The 20,218-nt window shown below is 45.6% G+C and overlaps 1 protein-coding gene across 4 annotated transcripts in view; it reads left to right on the top strand.

Annotated features, from left to right (window-relative positions):
- Positions 1-15,169: 15,169 nt before the first annotated feature.
- Positions 15,170-20,218, top strand: part of SLC36A4 (solute carrier family 36 member 4) — a 108,491-nt gene continuing 103,442 nt past the window's right edge. For 3 of the 4 annotated variants that reach the window (XM_037377294.1, XM_037377296.1, XM_037377298.1), the window contains exon 1: positions 15,170-15,278. In XM_037377294.1, coding sequence (XP_037233191.1) covers positions 15,251-15,278 — 28 coding nt within the window. In that variant the 5' untranslated portion in view covers positions 15,170-15,250. Of the gene's footprint in view, positions 15,279-15,716; positions 16,386-20,218 lie in introns of those variants that run through there. The other variant, XM_037377297.1, reaches the window with a different exon arrangement.

Below are 20,218 nucleotides of genomic sequence, written 5' to 3'. Positions count from 1 at the left end.
TTAATTCTGCCCCCCAGCCTGGAGCAGCCCGTGTCTGAGGACTGCACCCTGTGGAAGGGCCCCACGCTGGGGCAGGTCGTGGAGAATCGTTGGAGAAGCCCGTGCAGGGCTGTCTCCCGTGGGAGGGCCCCGCACCGGGGCAGGGGCAGAGGGCGAGGGGGAAGGAGCAGCAGAGACAGCGGGTGATGCGCTCACCGCAGCCCCGTTCCCCTGGGAAGAAGGGAGGGGTGGGGGGAAAATGCTTTTTAGATTTGGGCTTATATTTCATTATCCTGCTCTGTTTAATTAGCAATAAATTAATTTCCCCAAGTCGAGTCGCTCCATGCCAGTAACTGGTGAGCGATGCCTCCCTGCCCTTATCTGGACCCACAGCCTTTTGTTACGTTCCCTCCCCCTGGCCTAGCTGAGGAGGGCAGTGGCAGAGCGGCTGTGGTGGGCACCTGTCGGACATCCAAGTCAAGCCACCGCAGTGGGCTCAGCACTATTTCCAACATGTTAAAGCAGAGCAGCTTGAAAAATGAGCAGAACCTGAATCCCCGTTTACGCGGATCCAACGGGCAGGGGTCCGCACGCGTGGGGCAGGAATGGTGGCTATTCCCGTGCACAACAGCTGTAGCACAGATGGACTGTTGCTCGCTTGCAGTGTGAATACATTAGGCAGGCAGAAATAGGCCATCAGTTATTTTCTGAATTACTTATATTGGGCCTGGCTATAAAGACAGTGCATGTGATTGATTTTTACCCTCTTTAATAGGAAGGCTTCTGTGGATGGAAGGACAGCTTCTAAATGCTTCCTGAATATGAGTGGCTGACCTGAATTTCTAAGATAAATGCCAAATGGTACACTTCTTAGTTTTCACAGAACATTAAATAAAGCTAAGAGCAGATGAAAGAGAGCTGGATTACCATGTTCACTGAACAAATCAGTACCGCTGCAGGTACTTGTGTGTATAGAGCACTTGCAAATTTCAGAATAATAAACTGATCCTGGGAAAATCCTACAGATGTACTTACTCCAGTGCTCAGTTGTCTGATGATCATGGATTTCATAACAGCTAGTACTTTGTGGCTCTTTCTAGGAGATGCTATTTTTTTCTTGTTTGATTGGATTTGGTTCTTCCTCTGAATTAAATGGAAATGATCGATGCAGCTAATTTTTATTTCCTGTAACTAACATTTCCTGCAGCATTAAAAAATATTGTCGGTATTTAGTCATTAACTGGTTATGGTTTTACTGTGTCGTATCACTGCTTTTACTTCAGGAAGCTCAATATGGCAGATAATCCTTCTCCCCTTCACGCTCCTCTTTGACGACTGCTTCACAGGAACACAAGAGCTGTGAAAGCCTTGCAGTTGGTGGAGGGACAATCCCCCAAGATGCATGAAAGGAGTTTGCGATGTGGATTTTCAGTTGTTCTGAGGTGTAGTTCTAAGGTTTTTCACAAATTAGAGTGATGCTTTATGCCACGGGCTATACTAGTTCCCAAAGCTGACGATTCACAAGAGCGGGAGGGTGGCTGACAGCCACCTTAGGGCTCTGCTGGTGGGCCACGTCTTTTTGTTATAGTACAGCCATGGGCATAAAAAGAGACTTGGGCTGATGTATTATATCTAGCTGTGAAAACTATGAATGATGGAGTTCCCTTTTAAAACAGGAGGGATTTGTCTTACACCACCACAATTATTTGCTCTTCTTCTGTCACATATTTTGCATTCTTGAGTGTATACTAAATACCCTGGAAACATTGCATGAGACCATGTGGGCTGTTTGAAGATGCAAAGCCTGCTGGAATAGTGCTGGGGGACTGTGGAAATGGAGGGAGCCAGACTTTGTGCGTTCCTGTCCACAGTGCTTTTGGGGAGCTGACTTGAAGAGGACTGTCCCCTGACAGCGCCAGGACATAGTCTTTGAGAAATCTGGTTAGAGGTCCAGAACAGGGCCACAAAGTAAGACCTGCCTGGTCCTCTTTTATTACTGAATACTCTAGTACAAGACACAGCCGACCTTAAATTGGAGACAGATGTCAAGACCTGAAGTGTCTCTGGTCATGTGCAGAGCTTTATAGACATCCAGCCGATTTCACAAGCATAAAGGTAGGTCCATGCAGATGCTTAGAGCAAATGGAGGTGTATTTCTAGGACACCTTCATAAATCAAGCACTGTTCTGCAGATTGTAGCACTGTTGAAGTTAACAGGATAATATGGAAAAGTGTTGTAAATCTGAAACACTGCCCAAAATGACAGTTTGGTCTCCTTTAGTGCAACTTGGTAAGTTTGTCATGCACTGCACCTGTTTTTATTTAAATATTTAAGATAAACGATATAAGAACTGACAAAGATTCACAAGTATCTGAACATTTGCAATGTTTTCCCAAGTGACCTACTTACTGAAAGCAAAATGTACTTTAACTTTGACCTGTACTGAAAGAAAGTTGATGCTGGCAGCTCACCAAATTAAACAACAAAAGTGAACCTTGATGCTGGCAACGCTTGATTGGTAAGTCCCAGTATATATAGATCTATATGCAAATAGAGATCTTTTATTTTCATTAACAGAAAAAATATTTTGCTTTCGCCGCATGATGATGATTCATGCTGGTAAAAATCCTGGTGGCTTTCTCAAATGTTTCTGATTTGAACAGTGCTAATAATTTCTGTTTGAAGTATGAACCAACAACAGCACTTTTGACAGCTGCAGCATCTGCTGTCATGGTATTTATTCTTCATCAAAGCTCAGAGAGCGTCCAGACACACCTGGCTTTTAACATTTTGTTACTCAACAGCTACGTTTTACAGATTCTACTGGAGACCATCTAATGTTTCTGTGTTCATCACAGATGTAGAAACCAAACTTGTGAATAGCAGTTTTGGAGTTCGAAGCGTAGCTGTTGAACACAATGGTCCTTTTATGATCTCTGTTCTTAATGGGTTACATTGACAACATGACTGCCATCCTCAGCCACACACCTCATGAACAACCCTCGGCAAAAGTATATGCCGGCAGCCACCCAGCTGGACAGCAGCTTGGCAAAAAAGGACCTGGGGGTCCTGCTGGACGCCAAGCAGAACGTGAGCCAGCAACAGGCCCTTGCTGTAAAGAAGGCCAATGTTATCCTGGGCTGCATTAGGCAAAGTATTGGCACCGTGTCAAGTGAGGTGACCACTCCTTCCCCTCTGCTCAGCAATGGTGTGGCCACACTTGAGTACTGTGTTCAGGGCTGGGCTCCTCACTACGGAGAGACATGGACATACTGGAGAGAGTTCAATGAAGGGCCACAAGGATAATTAAGGGACTGGAGCACCTCTCCTATGAGAAAAGGCTGAAAAAGCTGGGAATATTCAGCCTGAAGAAGGCTTGGGGGGATCTCATAGAATCATAGACTGGTTTGGGTTGGAAGGAACCTTAAAGATCATCTCGTTCCAAACCCCCTGCCATGGGCAGCGACACCTTCCACCAGCCCAGGCTGCTCCCAGCCCCATCCAGCTTGGCCTTGAGCCCTGCCAGGGATGGGGCACCCACAGCTGCTCTGGGCAACCTGTGCCAGTGTCTCACCACCCTCACAGTGAATAATTCCTTCCTCATATCTAATATAAATCTACCCTCTTTCAGTTTAAAGCCATTCTGCCTTGTCCTATCACTACATGTCCTTGTAAAAAGTCCCTCCCCACCTTTCCTGTAGGCCCCCTTTAGGTACTGGCAGGCTGCTCTAAGGCGTCCCCAGTCTTCTCTTCTCGACTGAACAACCCCAACTCTTTCAGCCTGGCTTTATAGGAGAGGTGCTTTTGCCCTCTTTTTGTGGCCCTCCAATCATCTTCATGGCCCTGCTCTGGACCTGCTCCGACAGGCCCACGTCTTTCTTATGGTGGGGGCCTCAGAGCTGGATGCAGTACTCCAGGTAAGGGTCTTACAAGAGTGGAGTAGAGAGGGAGAATCGCCTCCTTCGACCTGCTGGCTGTGCTACTTTTAATGCAGCCCAGCCGTGTTTAGCTTCTTGCTCACCCCCACACCCAAGTCTTTCTCCTCAGGGCTGCTCTCAATCCACTTTCTGCCCAGCCTGTATTTGTGCTGGGGATTGCCCTGGCCCATGTGCAGGACCTTGCACTTGGCCTTGTTGAACTTCACGAGGTTTGCATGGGCCACCTCTCTAGGCTGTCAAGGTCCCTCTGGATGGCAACTCCCACCTCCAGCGTGTCCACATCATCACACAGCTTGGTGTTGTTGGCAGACTTGCTGAGGGTGCACTCAATCCCAATGTCCATGTCACAGACAAAGATGTCAAACAGCAGAAGTCCAAGTACTGACCCCTGAGGAACACCACTGATCACTGGTCTCCACTTGGACATTGAGCCATTGACTGCAACTCTTTGAGTGTGACCATCCAGCCAATTCCTTATCCACTGAGTGACCCACCTGTCACATCCTTGTCTCTCCAACTTAGAGACAAGGATGTTGTTGTGGACAGTGTCAGATGCTTTGCACAAGTCCAGGTAGATGGTGCCAGTCACTCTTCCCTTATCCACCAACACTGTAACCCCGTCGTAGAAGGCCACCAGATTTGTCGGGCATGATTTTCCCTTAGTGAAGCTATGCTGGCTGTCACCAACAACCTCCTTATATTCTCTGTGCCTTAGCATAGTTTCCAGGAGGATCTGCTCCATGATCTTGCCAGGCACAGAGGTGAGACTCCCCTTTTTAAAAATGGGGGTTATGTTTCCCCTTTTCCAGTCAGTGGGAACTTCACTGGACTGCCATGACTTATCAAATATGATGGAGTGCACTTCATCAGGTCCCATGGACTTGTCCACCTTCAGGTTCCTTAGATGTTCTTGGACCTGATCTTCTCCTACAGTGGGCGGTTCATCAATGTCTATAAATACCTGAACGGAGGGTGCAGAGAGGATGGAGCCAGGCTCTTTTCAGTGGTGTTCAGTATCAGCGCCAGAGGTGATGGGCACGGCCTGCAACACAGGAGGTTCCCTCTGAACATCAGGAAACACTTTTCTCCTGTGAAGATGACCGAGCACCTGGCACAGGCTGTCCAGAGAAGTTGTGGAGATACTCAAAAGCTGTCTGGACAGGTCCACATGGCCATGCTTGAGCAGGGGGGTTGGACCAGATGACCTCCAGAGGTCTCTTCCAACCTCAACCATTCCATGATTCTGTGATTCTAATGTTACCGATTAGTTAATAAGTTAAAATCGATTGATTCTATTTGATTAATTAATTGATTTTATAAAATCATATAATAGAGTTAAAATGTAGAAGGCTAAGAAAAAAAAAATTATAGGAAACTTGCATATATGCAATAAGAGACGTTATGGAATCTTTTGTACGTCTTGTACCAAGGCTAGAAGAAGGGCCTGGAACTATTGTAATAACTCTAGGGTTGGAAGGTTCCATTGTATTTAACCAGTCTTCTGTACGCAGAGGTGCATTGAAATGTCAGAATATGAGATTAATGGGAACTGGGGAGAGTCGACTGGAACAGCTTATAGGTGCCTGCCAAGAAACTGTGAACTTTAGTAAAAAGGTAATTCCGGCAGGGGGAGATCGCGACCACCGACTCATATACCCACCTACCCAAATTGTACCCTAGACCCATTTCTAGACCTTTCTAAGCTTTGCTGCGCATAATCGGATATAGGAGGAGAGTATGTAAATGATTTACGGGAAATGTTATGATTATGTATGAATAATTAATGAATATGTATGAATAAGTTCTATATATGGGATTTGATTATGGGACTTGGTGTGCGTTGATCGTGAGAGGACTCACTCACGCACCCGGCTGTCAATAAAGAAGTGTCTGCTTATCTACATCACATTGGTGTCGATAAGTTCTTCATTCCGAGATTTTGGTAACACTAAGAAATCCAATGGAAAATCAGCTTCTGGATCTCCTTCCAGAAGGCTTGTCATGGCAAAGAAAGGCAGGCTGTTCCATACATAGCATGAAACTTCCTAGCAAGATGTTACAAAACAGTCCCTAATTCAATACACATCAAACTAAGTCCTTCTAAAAACTTAAAAATCTCCTAGCCTATCAACTGTGGTTTTTTTTAAGATGCTGACCATTAAGATGCTGACTTTTTAACAACAGTTTAGGATGTTCAGTGCTTGATAGTTATACCAAGAAAAAGCAAAGATACCCATCCTTGGAAACGGGCCATTACAGACCAGAACACTGATCATAAGGAATTTGTGCGAAAGGAAGGTCATGCTTGTGACCAAGGAATTGGAAAGAGGTAAAGAGATATATACACGTTTTCATGTCAGTGATGAAATGAAAGGAGCTATTGCTTTTTGATACTGAGATGAACAATATGCTATCCAGGATCTAATGAAATGTGGATGCTGTATGCATATTCAAGGTGGTTTCAAAATATGCTCTTGGATATAAACCAGTAATATAAATCTTGGAGGGATGCCTATCATTTGCCAGTCAGACAGGATTATAGTCTATAGACAGACAGATGGCGACATAACTGAGGCCTATCAATGGCTCATCAAAACATTGTGCAAAGTAATCACCTTCCAACTTAGTACGTGATTACAAGTTAAAATACAAACTTATAAAAAGCAGAAGTAAAAACCAGTCAGATGTAGGCAGAAGGGTTTTAAGTGTCCTTGCATGTCTGCAGTTCTGGTGTCCTCATATGCAAATGAACATAGATCTAGAAAACACAGAGGAAGGGGAGAGAAATTATGAAAAGCATGGAATGGCTTCTTTATGAGGAGAGATTAAATAGACTAGGACACTTCAACCTGGAAAAGAGATAAGAGAGAGAGTATGACAGTGATCTGTGAACCCAAAAATGACTTGGAGAAGGTAAATGCAGCAATTATTTTTACATTACAAAACTAGGGGTTACCCAATGAATACCAGGTAGCAGGCTCAAAAGGAACAGTATTTTTGCACAATGTGTAATTAAAGTACAGGACTCTGCCACTGGATGGTCTGGAAGCCAAATATAAAGAATTGCAAAAAAAGATTCCATGAAGAAGTGCAACAAAAGTCCCTCAAGACTTGAGCAGTCCCAAAACTAAAGCTAGCTGACATCTGTGTGAAGGGATTGTATATCAAAACAGTATTCATGTATATTTACTTTGGTTTTGTATTTTTCTTTCCCTAAATAAGTGTGGAAATTTAGCCAGAGATTAAACTTGGGTTTAGACAGCAGAGCAGCTATCCCAATAAGAAGCATTTAAGCAGTCAAAAAAATTTCCTGAAAATGGCCCTTAAAGATTTCAGGGCTAGCTTCTAACAAAAAAATTAAAAATGTAAGAAGCTGGGTATTTGTCGCGACGGAGGGAAGACACAGTCACTCGATATGAGTGATCAGCAGACTTCGTTTATTGTGCCTTACAGTCACCTTTTAGGCCTTGTTATAATTAGCTCATACATATTACAAAAGTTAAGCTCATTATTGGTTAGTTGCCTAAATACCAAGCCCGCCCCTAGTTTCTCTTCTGTAGTTATCGGTTCCCACCTGCAACATTCTTTTCCCACCGCAATCTTCCTGTTATTGTGTAACAAGAACAGCCAAGGACAGTGTATTTTTGCTTTACTTCAGATAAGCTGAGAGCGATGTGCATTTTTGTCCAGCCGGCTGGACTATGTCTATGTGACCTTTCTCAGCTAGCCCGTTATCCACAATTCCCCTGTTTTTATTTTGGGCGACATAGGCTTGGTTGACCATTTTCAATAACAGCGTTTTAACACAGGAAAATACACAGCTAAGCACTACTAAAACTATTACAATAATGATCAAAAATAATAATCCCGTTTGCAAAATGCCTTTAAGCCAGCCTCCTAGCCCCAACCAATTTCCCAAAGCGTCTAAGCCAAAAAAACCCCCCAAAAACCCCGGATATCTTTCTGTACACGCTGGGTGTGGCTGATAAGGTCTTGTATCTCCTTATGTATAGATTTTGAATGATCCTCTAGATCCATGCAACACATCCCGTCAAAGTCTTCACATCCATGCCCGTGGACCAGCAACTACACCTCTTATTGATGATTCCGGATTGTTGCTGAATAAGGATTTTGGTCACTTTCTTCCTAATCGCGTGAAGCTCTAATATAAGTGTTTGCTTTTGCTAAACAAATTCACAATTCCCACATTACAAGCCTCGCAGTTACGTTTGATAAATCCAAAGTTCACGGTAACACCCTGCACACCATAACAATACCCGCGCCCCACAGTTACAGTTACCACATTTAAGGCAGCTGGAGTGACCAGTTGGCCTTGGGTTATGAGATTGTATCTTTGCTGTCAAAAGTTCGAGTTTTTCACGCGTGGTCCCCTGTATGTGGGATCGGAACAGATGTCGAATAGGTTCCAGAACAGGGTCTATCGCAAGGTGCAGGCGAAGCAGCGTTCTCGCGTCGAGCTCCTCCAGCGTGCTCTACAGCAGGTTTTACCCAGCGGCTGGGAACCCAAATAGTGCCTGAATTGGTAGAAATACAGACATAACCACTCCCCACATAAATCACCTCCACAGGACCTACCCATTGTCCTGTTTTTGCATCCTTATACAGTACTTTCATGTGTGGTGGCCTGGGGGGTTCTGAGCCAGCGTGGTGCCTTATTATAGGCGGCTCATTACTGTCCCCAAATACACACAAATGATTAAGCACAAAAAGAGCCTTCTCTACCCTTTCTCTTACATTCTGAATCCCTTTGAACTTTTCTATATAACGTTTTAGCGTCCCGTTAGCCCGCTCTACGATTGCTTGTCCAGTTGGAGAATGAGAGATTGCAGTAACATGTTTAATATTCCACATTTGCATAAAGCGTTTAAGTAATCTGCTACCATATGCAGGACCGTTATCAGTTTTAATAGTAATAGGCACCCCTAAAACAGCAAAGCAACTAGTTAAATGCCGGCGCACGTCCCGGACCTTTTTCCCGGGCTGTGGTGTGGCCCATAACATATGGCTATAGGTGTCTATAGTAACATGCACATATTTCAATCGACCGAATTCAGGAACATGAGTAACATCCATCTGCCAAACATCATTAGACTTTAGTCCTCGTGGGTTGACCCCGCAACCGAGCCCCAAGCCTGAGTTATGGTGACTACATATAGGGCAAGCCTTCACAATGGCCCGAGCCTCCTCCATAGAGAGTTTGTAGGCTCGTGCCAGCCCCTTCGCGTTTTGATGGAAGATCGAATGGGCTTCTCGGGCTCGACAATGTGGTGCTAATGGGGGTTCAGTAGCGATTGCGACGAGATGATCAGCTCGAGCATTGCCCTCTCCGAGGCCTTCTTCCCACTGATGGCTTCGGATGTGGATCACCGCATACGATTCCGATCTCTGTGTGATTGCAAGCTGCAAGCTCACAAGCAGTTCTGTCAAGCGTTGATTCTTTAAATCACGCACGCTTGCATCTCCAATCCGGCTGACTATGCCGGCAACATAGAGAGAATCTGTGACTACGTTCAGTGGGACATCTCTCCATCTAATAAATGTCCAGACCACTGCAAAGAGTTCTAGCGTCTGTAGGGAATCCTTTGGCTGCGCTTGTAGAATTTGGTGTTGCCACCCTTGCTCATCTTTCCATGTTATGGCAGCGGTCCTAGAGCGTCGACCCGCATCAGTAAAGGCCGTGAGAGCATGCGGGATAGGCTGGCTGGATCGCTTCGGCTTAACAATCCAGCCCATGTTCTCCATCCACGACAGGATGGGCGATGGGAGTGGTTTAACTATTATCGCTGCTCCATCGTGGAGTAATGCAGCCTGCAGTTCCTCGGAGTTCTGCAAGTACCACTCCAAGTCGATCTGTCTCATCGGCACCCATATCGTGCCAGGAGGAGTGCCATCCACCTGTAAGATACGGCAGCGACCTTTCTTGATCAGCTCCGACAGCGTAGAAATTTTGTCTTGTATTGTGCGTTGTGGTTGCAGCGGGGGAGCTATCCATTCCAATACGATGGTGGTGTACTCCCCTTTCTCCCCCGTTTTTATTTTTTGCTGTGTTAGAGCACCCATGAGGTACTGAGTGCCACATAAGATAGTCAAATCGATGGGTAACCCTACAACACGCCGATGCGTGGAGCGCGTAGTCACCATTGATGCTATTTGTTGTAACGTTTGTTCTTGCTGTTCAGTAAGCTGTACTGGGGTTGAGGGATCTGTCCCTCTCAACAGGGGGTGTAGTTGATTTGACAGTTCGTTGGGGATGCCCACTACAGGCCGGAGCCATTGCAGATCACCGAGCAGTCGTTGGGCGTCGTGAAGGGTTTGGATATCCAGATGGAGTGACAACTTTTGAGGCTGAATTGTTGTATCAGTAATGCGCCACCCCAGATACTTCCAGGGGCTTGATTCTTGCACCTTTTCGGGTGCTACTACCAAGCCTCTATGCTTGAGTTGTTCTGTTAAAACCTGGTTTTGTGGGCAAGCAGCCGCTTTTTGTGTCGGCGCGGGGCAGCTCTTCCCACTGGGTCGCCTGTTTCCCGATCGACGACAAGCAGCTTCGTTGTGAGTGTCTGAGCGGCAGTTTCGACACCATACGGAGTTGACATTGCAGTCCCGTCTCATGTGTCCGGTGACACCGCAACGGAAGCACCGTAGACAAGATGGGCCGCGGGCATTTGATCGCCCAGCAAAGGCTTGCAAAGGAGCAAGGGCTGCCAAGACCTGACTTTGGGTAGCCTGCGCCTGCTCCTTTAAAGTACTCCCTAGTTCTTTTATTGCCTCAACTAACATAGCCTGGGGCCCGACCGGCACTTGTGCCATTCTTTCCAAAGCTTCTTCTATGGTCCATGTCCCTGGTAGCGTAGCTAGGATGTTACGTGTGGCTGGGTTACAATTCTGTATGGCACACTGCTTTAAAATGGAGCCTTTGAGATAGTCTTGCACCCCAGCCGCCTGTATGGCGTTTGCTACCCGATCGATAAATAACCCAAATGGCTCCTCTCTTCCCTGCTTGATTCCCATATATGAAGGGATTCCCCCCGGTTCCTTTATACGGTCAAGCGCTAGTCTAGCTAGCCTCATCGCCTCCTTCGCCTTATCCAGTCCCATCAGTGCCTGAGCTTCGGTTCGAAAATAGGGTCCTAAACCCATCAGCTCCTGTAGAGTAGCCCCATGCAGCGGGTCCCCTGGCTGTCTAACCACTGCTATCGATTCCTGACAAGCAGCCTGCCAATGAGCGTTAAACAGCAGCTGCTGATGTTGGCTCAAGATTAACTTCATTATACTGCGTATGTCACTCGGGAGTAAGATATTAGTTCCCCAAATATAATCTAACATTTGCCTGGTGGGTTCCCCTTTCAAACCTGACTCACTCACCGTAGCCCGTAGCTGAGTTAATAACTTCCAATCTAAGTTAGTGAGAGAAACCGTGATATTCCCCTGCGCATCTGGCTGTGAATACGTGACCGGGAAAGCCTCATGCACGATTCCCGCGGCAAAATCGCGTTCACCCTCAAGCATAGCGCTTTCTGCTATCTGCTTCCAGACCTTTTGCCTATTTTGGGCAACCCGAAGACATTCTGCAAAAGGATTCGTACATTCCCTACTCTCTACCGGGTTTTTACGCTCTAGTTCCTCGCTTACGTCATCATTCCCCGACGGAGGGGCTGAGGGATTCGAAGAGGGCGGCGACGGGAAGGGCGACTGGTCCCCCCTCCCCGCAGTCCCGTGTTGAACCGTCAGCGAACGCGCCGAGGGAGGCAGCGGGCAGTCGGGGGGGGAAGCCGATTCCCCCTGCCGTGTGGCTATTGCAGTCCCGCTTGCAACTCCCAGTCGCTCAGAGGCAGCAGCAGCCGCTCTCTGTTCGGCTCGATGTTGCAAAAGGGCATTAGTGACAGCCTGCCACGGTTTCATCAGTTTTTTGGCAGTTTTATTGTCGACTATTACTTCGGCAGACAGCGTTTCCCCATAATTACGCCACTCTGCAGGCTCGAAAACCGTATCCGGATTCCCAAAATGACCCCTCGCTACCCCATACGCTAATAACCCGGGTAATTCCTTTTTACAATCTATGCCCCGAACGCTCCGCTTTTCTAAAAAGCATTTGAGCAAATCGTACGTCGCTTGTCTCTCCATACCGTCCTCAGCGCTGTTGCAGCCTTTGCGAGACTTCGGCGACGCGTGGCCGGCGGGACCCTCTGTAGGCGCTCCCGGGCGCGGGGACTGTGCCCTTCCGCCTCCTGCGCTGCTTTCAGCACCGGTACCCGATCTCCCTCGACTCGTGGCTCGCAGGTTCAGCCCTCTCTAGGGTCCCTGTTCGGGCGCCATTTGTCGCGACGGAGGGAAGACACAGTCACTCAATATGAGTGATCAGCAGGCTTCGTTTATTGTGCCTTACAGTCACCTTTTAGGCCTTGTTATAATTAGCTCATACATATTACAAAAGTTAAGCTCATTATTGGTTAGTTGCCTAACTACCAAGCCCGCCCCTAGTTTCTCTTCTGTAGTTATCGGTTCCCACCTGCAACATTCTTTTCCCACCGCAATCTTCCTGTTATTGTGTAACAAGAACAGCCAAGGACAGTGTATTTTTGCTTTACTTTAGATAAGCTGAGAGCGATGTGCATTTTTGTCCAGCCGGCTGGACTATGTCTATGTGACCTTTTTCAGCTAGTCCGTTATCCACAGGTATTGCGCTCCATCTGGCCTTGCTCTGAACCAACAAAAATAACATGAGTTAAAGCCATGATTTCCAACAGGCAAGCTGTATATGCTATTTTGAATATGAAGCCTAGGGTACATAAGCATTTGGTGACTGCAGCATTCACATCATGAAGTAATTTTGCATCGATGGATGGATGACTAGAATTTAACCAGATGTTTGCATTAAAGCAAATCTTTACCAAACAGGAACCAAATGCATATTACAAACTCATGACTATCCATCACATTATAGTATCACCTAAGTTTTTTGAATATTCGTTGATCACCACTAGTTACTGAGATACTTGATATCAGGTTTTGGAGGACATTAAAAAAATCTCTCTGAACACATAACAAACCTCCTTCTGGAAGAAGGAACTTTGACGCAAATAGTGGCAAGTAGTAGAAACAAATGTTCTTCCATTGGGTAGGATGTGAAATAAAGATGTATTACAACCTTAATGTCTTCAACATTTATGTGGGATTTACTGTGAGACAAATCCTGAGGTGCAATGACAAGGTAGAAGGAATGAAGACTCCTAACTTAATATGTTTTGAATATACATTAATGACCTGATATGTTTTTCTGAACAAACTCTGGCATTGTTAGAAACAATGGAGAATACAGAATATCCATTAATATAAAGAAAATACACATACACTGTGCAAAGGCTTGAAACAAACATTGTAATTAGTGAGTTGGTTTCTTAAATCAATAACCTGCAGTCACAGATTGCCTACTGAGAACCCTTTTCCAAAATAAATTTAAGGAAACCAATAGCTCACGCACACGGCTCATTTTTTAAATGTAAGTTTGGAGAAGTACCGTAACCTGAAATAAACATATATTTGACAATTGAAAATGAATGCTTTCCCCATTGGAACTTATTCACTGTAGATAAATGAATTAATGAAGCATGTCTGAAGATGACTGAATCTTCTGAGGCTTCAGAAGATTCTTGCATTTCTCCTGTGCAGAAAAAAGTCAAATTATTTTATCATACATTCCCATTGCAAACTAACAAACAAAAAAGTTCTCTTTTAGGAATCCAACAGATGGAAACTTTATTACTTAAGTCAAATCAGCCATAGATACAGGCAGAACCTTGAAAGTTTTGATGACAAAATAGATAGGTTATTCTGGGAGCGACTAGCCTGAAAGATGGGTTAAAGGGTGCATGACAGGTTAGTAGAAGATAAGTCTCTAAGTGTTCAAAATTCACGGTAGACTAAGCTTGCAAGGAGAAAGTTCTATTGAAGGTTGATTCTTTTAGACTGTAACAGTACAACTTCAGTTGAAAATCCAACAGTGTAACTTCAGTGGAAAATCCTCTGGAGCATTATGTCTTACTTTAAGATAGGACAACATTCTTTCCCTTCTTTCCCCCCCTCCAACAACCCTATATTAGGATGTTCAAACAGTGAAAATAGTAAGTTCAGGAATTATAGGAGCTTTTATTGTACAAGTCTAAAATACTTAATTTCAGAGGAAAGGTTTAGAGAGTAAGGATTCTGAGCATCACTTTAGAGTGGCCTGGAGCTCTGATTATGGTTTTCATTACAGAGTACAGCAGAAATCTATTTTAGCGCCTTGATATATTTGATTTCCAAAGATTAAAAATCTAAGGAAATACAGAAAATAGTATTTTCTTTTAACATGGATAAGAACATTTACTTCTAAGCAGAGGACTTCTAAATCCATGCTGCTTCACGTTGTTTCACTATGTGCATTTCCCTCATGTTTATTTTGCTTGTTGGTGAAGCTGTTAAGAAATATTCTCACCTACAAGAGCGCACAGAGAAGATGCAGTGTTACTGTGGAATCCACAGAAAGTGGACATCAGTTTCAGGCAGTAATCTGTAATGAAACGATTAGTTACCCATGACACTTCAAAGGTTGATCCATCATTACCGTTGATTCTCACATGTCCTTTTGAATAGTTGTTTCAAATGGGGAAAAACATTTGAACTCCTTGAAGCTGACTGGCTTCCAGGAGGCCGAGCTGCAAATCACTGACAAGCCGAGCTGTGTCAAGCACTGCTGAACTCTTGACTCCCACCCTTCTTTTCACTCTTTGCTTATTAATTACTGCCCTGTGCTTCCAATGCCCTGTCCAAAGCCAGGCCCAGGCCTGCTGCTGGCGGTGGGGGCTGGAGCTCCTGCACGCCATGGCGCGGGAGCCGCGCAGGGCCACGGCGGCACGGCCAGGCCCGGGTGCCCCCGAGGCAGCGGGCAGCTCTGCGGAGAGCGAGGCCTGAGGCGGCCGGGGGGCGCCGCCATGTCGTGAGGCAGACCTGCGGCACCTGCCGCACGCAGGGGCGGGCCGTGTTCGCGCCCATGAGGCGGCTCAGGCATTGTACAGTGCGGATGCTTAAGGGGGTTCCTGTGCCAGCGAACGAAGGAAAGCACGGGCCATAAACCGGGATGCATCACAGAGCCGCCATAACACACCCAGCCTGGAGGACCCACGCCCACCCTGCCGCGCGCAGGTCTTGTCTTTCCGCCTGGTATCTATGGTTCGCTCCGGCGAGGCGCGGCCCGTCGGGCAGGGCGCATGCGCCGCGCCGTTACCGGCCGGCTCCACAGTGGCGGAAGGGCGAGCGGAGAGCCGGCGGGGAGATGGACGGCGTCGGCAAGGAGGAGCTGGGTGAGGCGTGCCGTGCGGCCCGGCGGCGGGAGCAGCCGAGGGGCAGCGGCGTAGCGGCTCGCCGCGGGGTAGAGAGGAGGCGGGGTGGGCGTGAAGAGCGGCCGGCCAACTCCCCCCCCCCTCCCCTCGGAGCGGAATGGTCCGGCCCACGGGGGGATGCGCTGCAGCCCTCAGCGCATCGAGGCGGGAGGGATAAACCATCCCGCCTGGGGGAGGGGTGGGCCCACTCGTAACAGCCCTCCGCGTCAGGCGGCGGCGGCCGGGGCCTCCGGAGCGCACGGCGCCGGGGCGGGTGATGAGGGCCTGGCGCCTCGAAGCCGGCCCGGTCGCACCTGGGGCCAGGCGGCGCGGAGGGACCGCGGGGCCTTTCCTCCTGCCGCGGCCTCCTCGGGGAGGGGGACCCGGCCGGGGTCTGCGGGCAGCGGGGGCGGGGGGTGGGCAGGTCCAGCCCCGCCTGGCAGACCCCGCCGCGCCGGGCGGCCGGGCCGGCCCCTGAGGGCCTCAGCCGCACCTGGCGGGCTCTCGGGTTCAGTGGGAACTCAGAGGCCTGCATAGAACTTTGTGGAAATACTTTCTCTTCGCACGTTTGGTGATGCTTTTATCTACGGTGGAAAGCAGAGGCGGTTTTTTTCTGTTGCTTCTTCGTGGTTTGTCGTCCACCCCGCCCCAGCGTGTGTGTGGATGCATTAGCAGTGTTTATTGCAGATTAGTCTTCGGACCTTTAAATCTGACTGTGGGAGGGCATATACACGTTCACCTCTTAATTCGTCTGTCTGTAGATGGATGACTCGTAGCAGGTGTCGTCATAAAGCATAGCTTATTCTGGGCTGGACTGGGCAGGCTGAAAATCTTATCTCAAAGCAGTGTTCCACTGTAATCTGAAGAATTTGGCCTGTCCAGTGGTAATGATGGCAAGCAGGAGTCGTGCTTCCGATTTTATTGTCCCAGGGCAGATCCATCTTGCAATGGGAGATTGCCACCTCCTGAGCAAAAGTGGTAGAAATAAAAATTATCTTTTTTTTTTTTTTCCCTAAGGTTCTCAGAACCCTTAGAACCAGAATTTTTTATGGGAGTAACCGTTTAAAAATACAGATCAGCCAGCACCTGGTAAGATTTCAACAGAGCCAAACCGTGTAAAAAAAATCTGAGTACTTAATAAAACTTAAGTCTTACCTATGTGTTGTCACTTGAAAGTATGTTAATCCTGTAGGAATGTGTGGCTTGGTCTAGACAGGATAGTGGATTATTTAAGACTAACATCTTTCCAAACAAATGATCTGTTGTGGGCTGGGGTAAAAGTGCTTCTCTGAAAGTGTGTAATAAACTATGGAGACCTGTGTACGCTTTGGTTTAATAACTCAAGTGTCTTGGTTTATTAACCTTCTGGATTTGACAGTTATGATGCAAAAGCAAACAGTTCTTCCTGCTTCCTGAGTGGCATGATTCACTTTTGTTTAGAAAGTTGTTCTCAAGATTAATAAATTCCACCATAAAGCAGAATAAATCTACTTTATTAAGTTACAGTCTGTAATGGAGAGGAAATAAATGACATGAAGTTATATTTTCCCATGAAAAAAGCAGAATGATTCAAATAACTGCACCAAGCGTAGCTTTGAAGCTCTTGAAAAACAACAAAAGCTAATGCAAACTTTTACTATTCTGGAAAATGTATTTAATAGACATTTTTAAACCAGATGAGTTTTGCTTTTTAATTTTCATTCTGAAAAATATATTTAGTAGCAAAAAAAGGAGTGTTTTTTGTTTGTTCTTGTGTCTCTTGTATTCAGTAGGAATTGTGGTAGTAGAAAATAAAAAGGGAGCTCACTTGTGTATGATTGAATGGGATTATCTGTTACATCCCCCTTGAACTTGAAAAATGTACAGAAGTTTATAAATCTGGACCTGTATGCTCCTAGCACTATTATACATAGTCATATTGTGTTGATTGTATTTTCTTTGGTGGTTGTGGAGGCATGTGACTGAGTAACGTGGCAGATCCTGCCAAATTCACATGTGATTCGTGGATGATGGTGTACTTCCCAGTTTGATGCCTTCTGGAGACATGCTGGGAAGGTTTATTTGTAGGCTGAAGTTTGGGGAGTGGAGAAACAGATATTTCTTTCTGTGGTTGAGGGAGTAACAGTGTTCTGGGGTGAACTGCTTACTGAACCAGTTGTAAATTCTGAAAATAATTAGTGGCAGTGTTTTCTTTGTAACTAAATTTTTCCTGAGAGTCCTGGTTCAGAACACTGAATTGAAAAGTGTTAAGATGATAAAACTGACTATCTGTAAATTGAATGCCATTTCTGGGAATACCAAGCTTTTCATGTTGTCACAGTTGTGGTTGCCGCCCGATACTGATGTGTTCTCTGTGTTATGCTGTAGTGATGTCTCCTTGACTGTGTCTGCTGTTCAGAGACTCAATCACTAATCTTGTCCCTTAAGAGCAGCCACAGGCTTGGTTAGGTGACAGAAGCTCTGGGTATGCCCTCTAGATCATGAATATAGCATTCTATAGCCTGTGAGAAAATACTAGCATAAAACCACATTTTAGGCTAATGTAAAGGTTATGTGGTTCTGATTTTTTTCTTTTATACAGCAGGCAAAACAGCTGCTTATTAAATTGAGTCTATACCCCTATTGCAGAGACACTGTGTCACACTTTTAAAATAAAAAAATTTCACAGGACTGCAAATCTTGTGCTGCGTTTCTGCACAATAACATGCTAACGCAGCCAGAAGCTGACTGAGCAGTGAAGTATCTACAAGACCCCCTTTGCCTACTGCTTTTTGTCAGGTGTTTAATATACATGTGAGGTGGTGGTCCAACAAGACCTGTATGTTCCTTTTCCCATAAATGAGTAAAAACAGCTGGTGTAAACAACTATAAGCTATATCTTGTCCTCCAAATCTTTTCATGCTTATATGTCAAATCCAGTTCTCTCTGTTTGGTGCTACTGACTTCAAAACCCTCAAGGAAAAAAAAAAAACCGTATCATATTGCAAAATTTGATTTGGAAAAGGGGTTTTAGATAGGAGGTTGGGGGGTGACCTTTTCTGAAGGAACAATGGAAGATGGTATTTGGCTTTGTTTTTAATATCTCCTTAGCCTTTAACTTGCTATGCAGCCCTAGCAAACTGCTTCACCCTTTTGTCGCTGTTTCTCCCATAAAATGAAAATGATGGAGATTAGTTTTATCCCTTGTGGTGTTAAGAGGTTCAGTTAATTTCGGAAGTGTTAATTGCTCGAGCAGTATAGAAAAATTAACTAAAGTTCTCAGTGAAAATTCATTTCTTTGCAGAGCTTTTGAACCTAAAGATTACTTGAATATGCTATAAAAGCTTTAGAATTAAGGACATTTACTAACAGCTCAAAGGTTTCTTTGGCATTATGTCCATAAATGTTGGCAAGATGCTGGGTATTTCTAAGAGATAGAAAATGACACTTGAAGATACAAAAAGAGTGGAAATAGTGGTGATAACAATTGAAACGCTACAGATTTAATCTCATTATGTAACTAGTGATTGGAATTGGTCAGGTGTTTTTGAGGATACAATGTTGACATTTATGCATGCTTATAGTGTGAGGCGTAATGAATGTCTCTCTCCAGTAGGTTAAGGAATCAGTTTAACATTGCCGTGGTAATTCTGGGAAAAGCTGAAATGCATTTCGTGTTGCCTTGCTTGATAGTAGTAGTACTTGCGGAGCTTTTTGGCATCCTGCTTACGTGGGTGTCCACAGAAGAAAGTGGAAACAATGACAGATATTTAAAGAACTGTTAAAGACAATCGTAAGACAACATTTGGTCGGAAAAGATTTTTGTGGTACGAGGAGAAAAGGAATTCGTAGTAGCTGAGGGAAAGACGGTGCTGAAAATTGGCTGGTACTTTGGCTAAGTACAAACAAAAGGGTGTGTAGAAGTGAATTTCCAAAGTCTTAGTTGTGCTGAATAAAGATGAAGCAGAATTTTCAGTGAGTACTGTGACTGAGGACTGGAGTGGATCATTAATAGCGTATGGTGTTTGGACACGGTCTGGACAGCTTGGTGGAGCATGGACCTAAGGTAGGCTGAGGTGTGCTCTGCACTGTATGCTTTGTGAGACAGCAGGAAGCCAACTTCACCTCTGACGCAGGTATGGCATGCATATGCTGTTCTTGTAGCTGGAGTGTGAGATCACGTTTAAACTGCACATACTGAACCTTCCTAGGAAGGAATCAAAGTGAATGTGTGTATTCTGTGCTGATATTCTGGCAGTGATTGTGGTGTGATTTCCAGAATAGTTAATTTCAGGCTTGGTCTAAGTAGCTACTCTTCTGCTTTGTGGGGCAGGGAAAGCTCAAGCTTTCTTGCCTGGTGTGCTCTAGACCACAAGTTTGGACCCATTAAACTCAGGTGACATAAAAACATGTCACTGTGAGCATGGACTGTGCAGTGGGGATGTAGCCACAGTATTCCAACAGTGGAGATGGATTATCAAATGAAAACCCACGCTTAGAAAGGCGCATGATCCAAACCTCGTGCTGTGTCTTAGTACCATTACTGTTAATGGATCCACGTTTTAGGCCAAAGCTATACACCAGTCATGGGATAAGGGAGGAATGATGGGGAATAGAGGCAATTCAGGGGCATTTATGTGGCTAGAATAGAGACCTTACAGCATTGCTGAGTATTTGATGTAATACAGTATTTCAGGGGAACCTGTAGTAAGCGTAGTTATCGCAATATGAGTTGGTGCTGATTGCTATTACCTGTGTTTTAAAACTCTTTTATGGAATTTATTTTCACATGAGCTATTATGTTAGAATAGGACCAGCAAACTGCCAGCCTGGGTGTACAGATAGGAAGTGGATATTCTGAGATCGAATTTAAGCTATTTCTAAGAACATGGGTGAACAGTCAATCTAATCTACTCCTGTTGCCCAGGACTGGTACGCTAAAG

This window comes from Falco rusticolus, chromosome 2 (genome assembly GCF_015220075.1).
Source record: "Falco rusticolus isolate bFalRus1 chromosome 2, bFalRus1.pri, whole genome shotgun sequence".
In the NCBI taxonomy this organism is placed as follows: Eukaryota; Metazoa; Chordata; class Aves; order Falconiformes; family Falconidae; genus Falco; species Falco rusticolus.
Note: the sequence above shows the minus strand (reverse complement) of the source record. Positions and strands in the feature narration are given on the sequence as shown.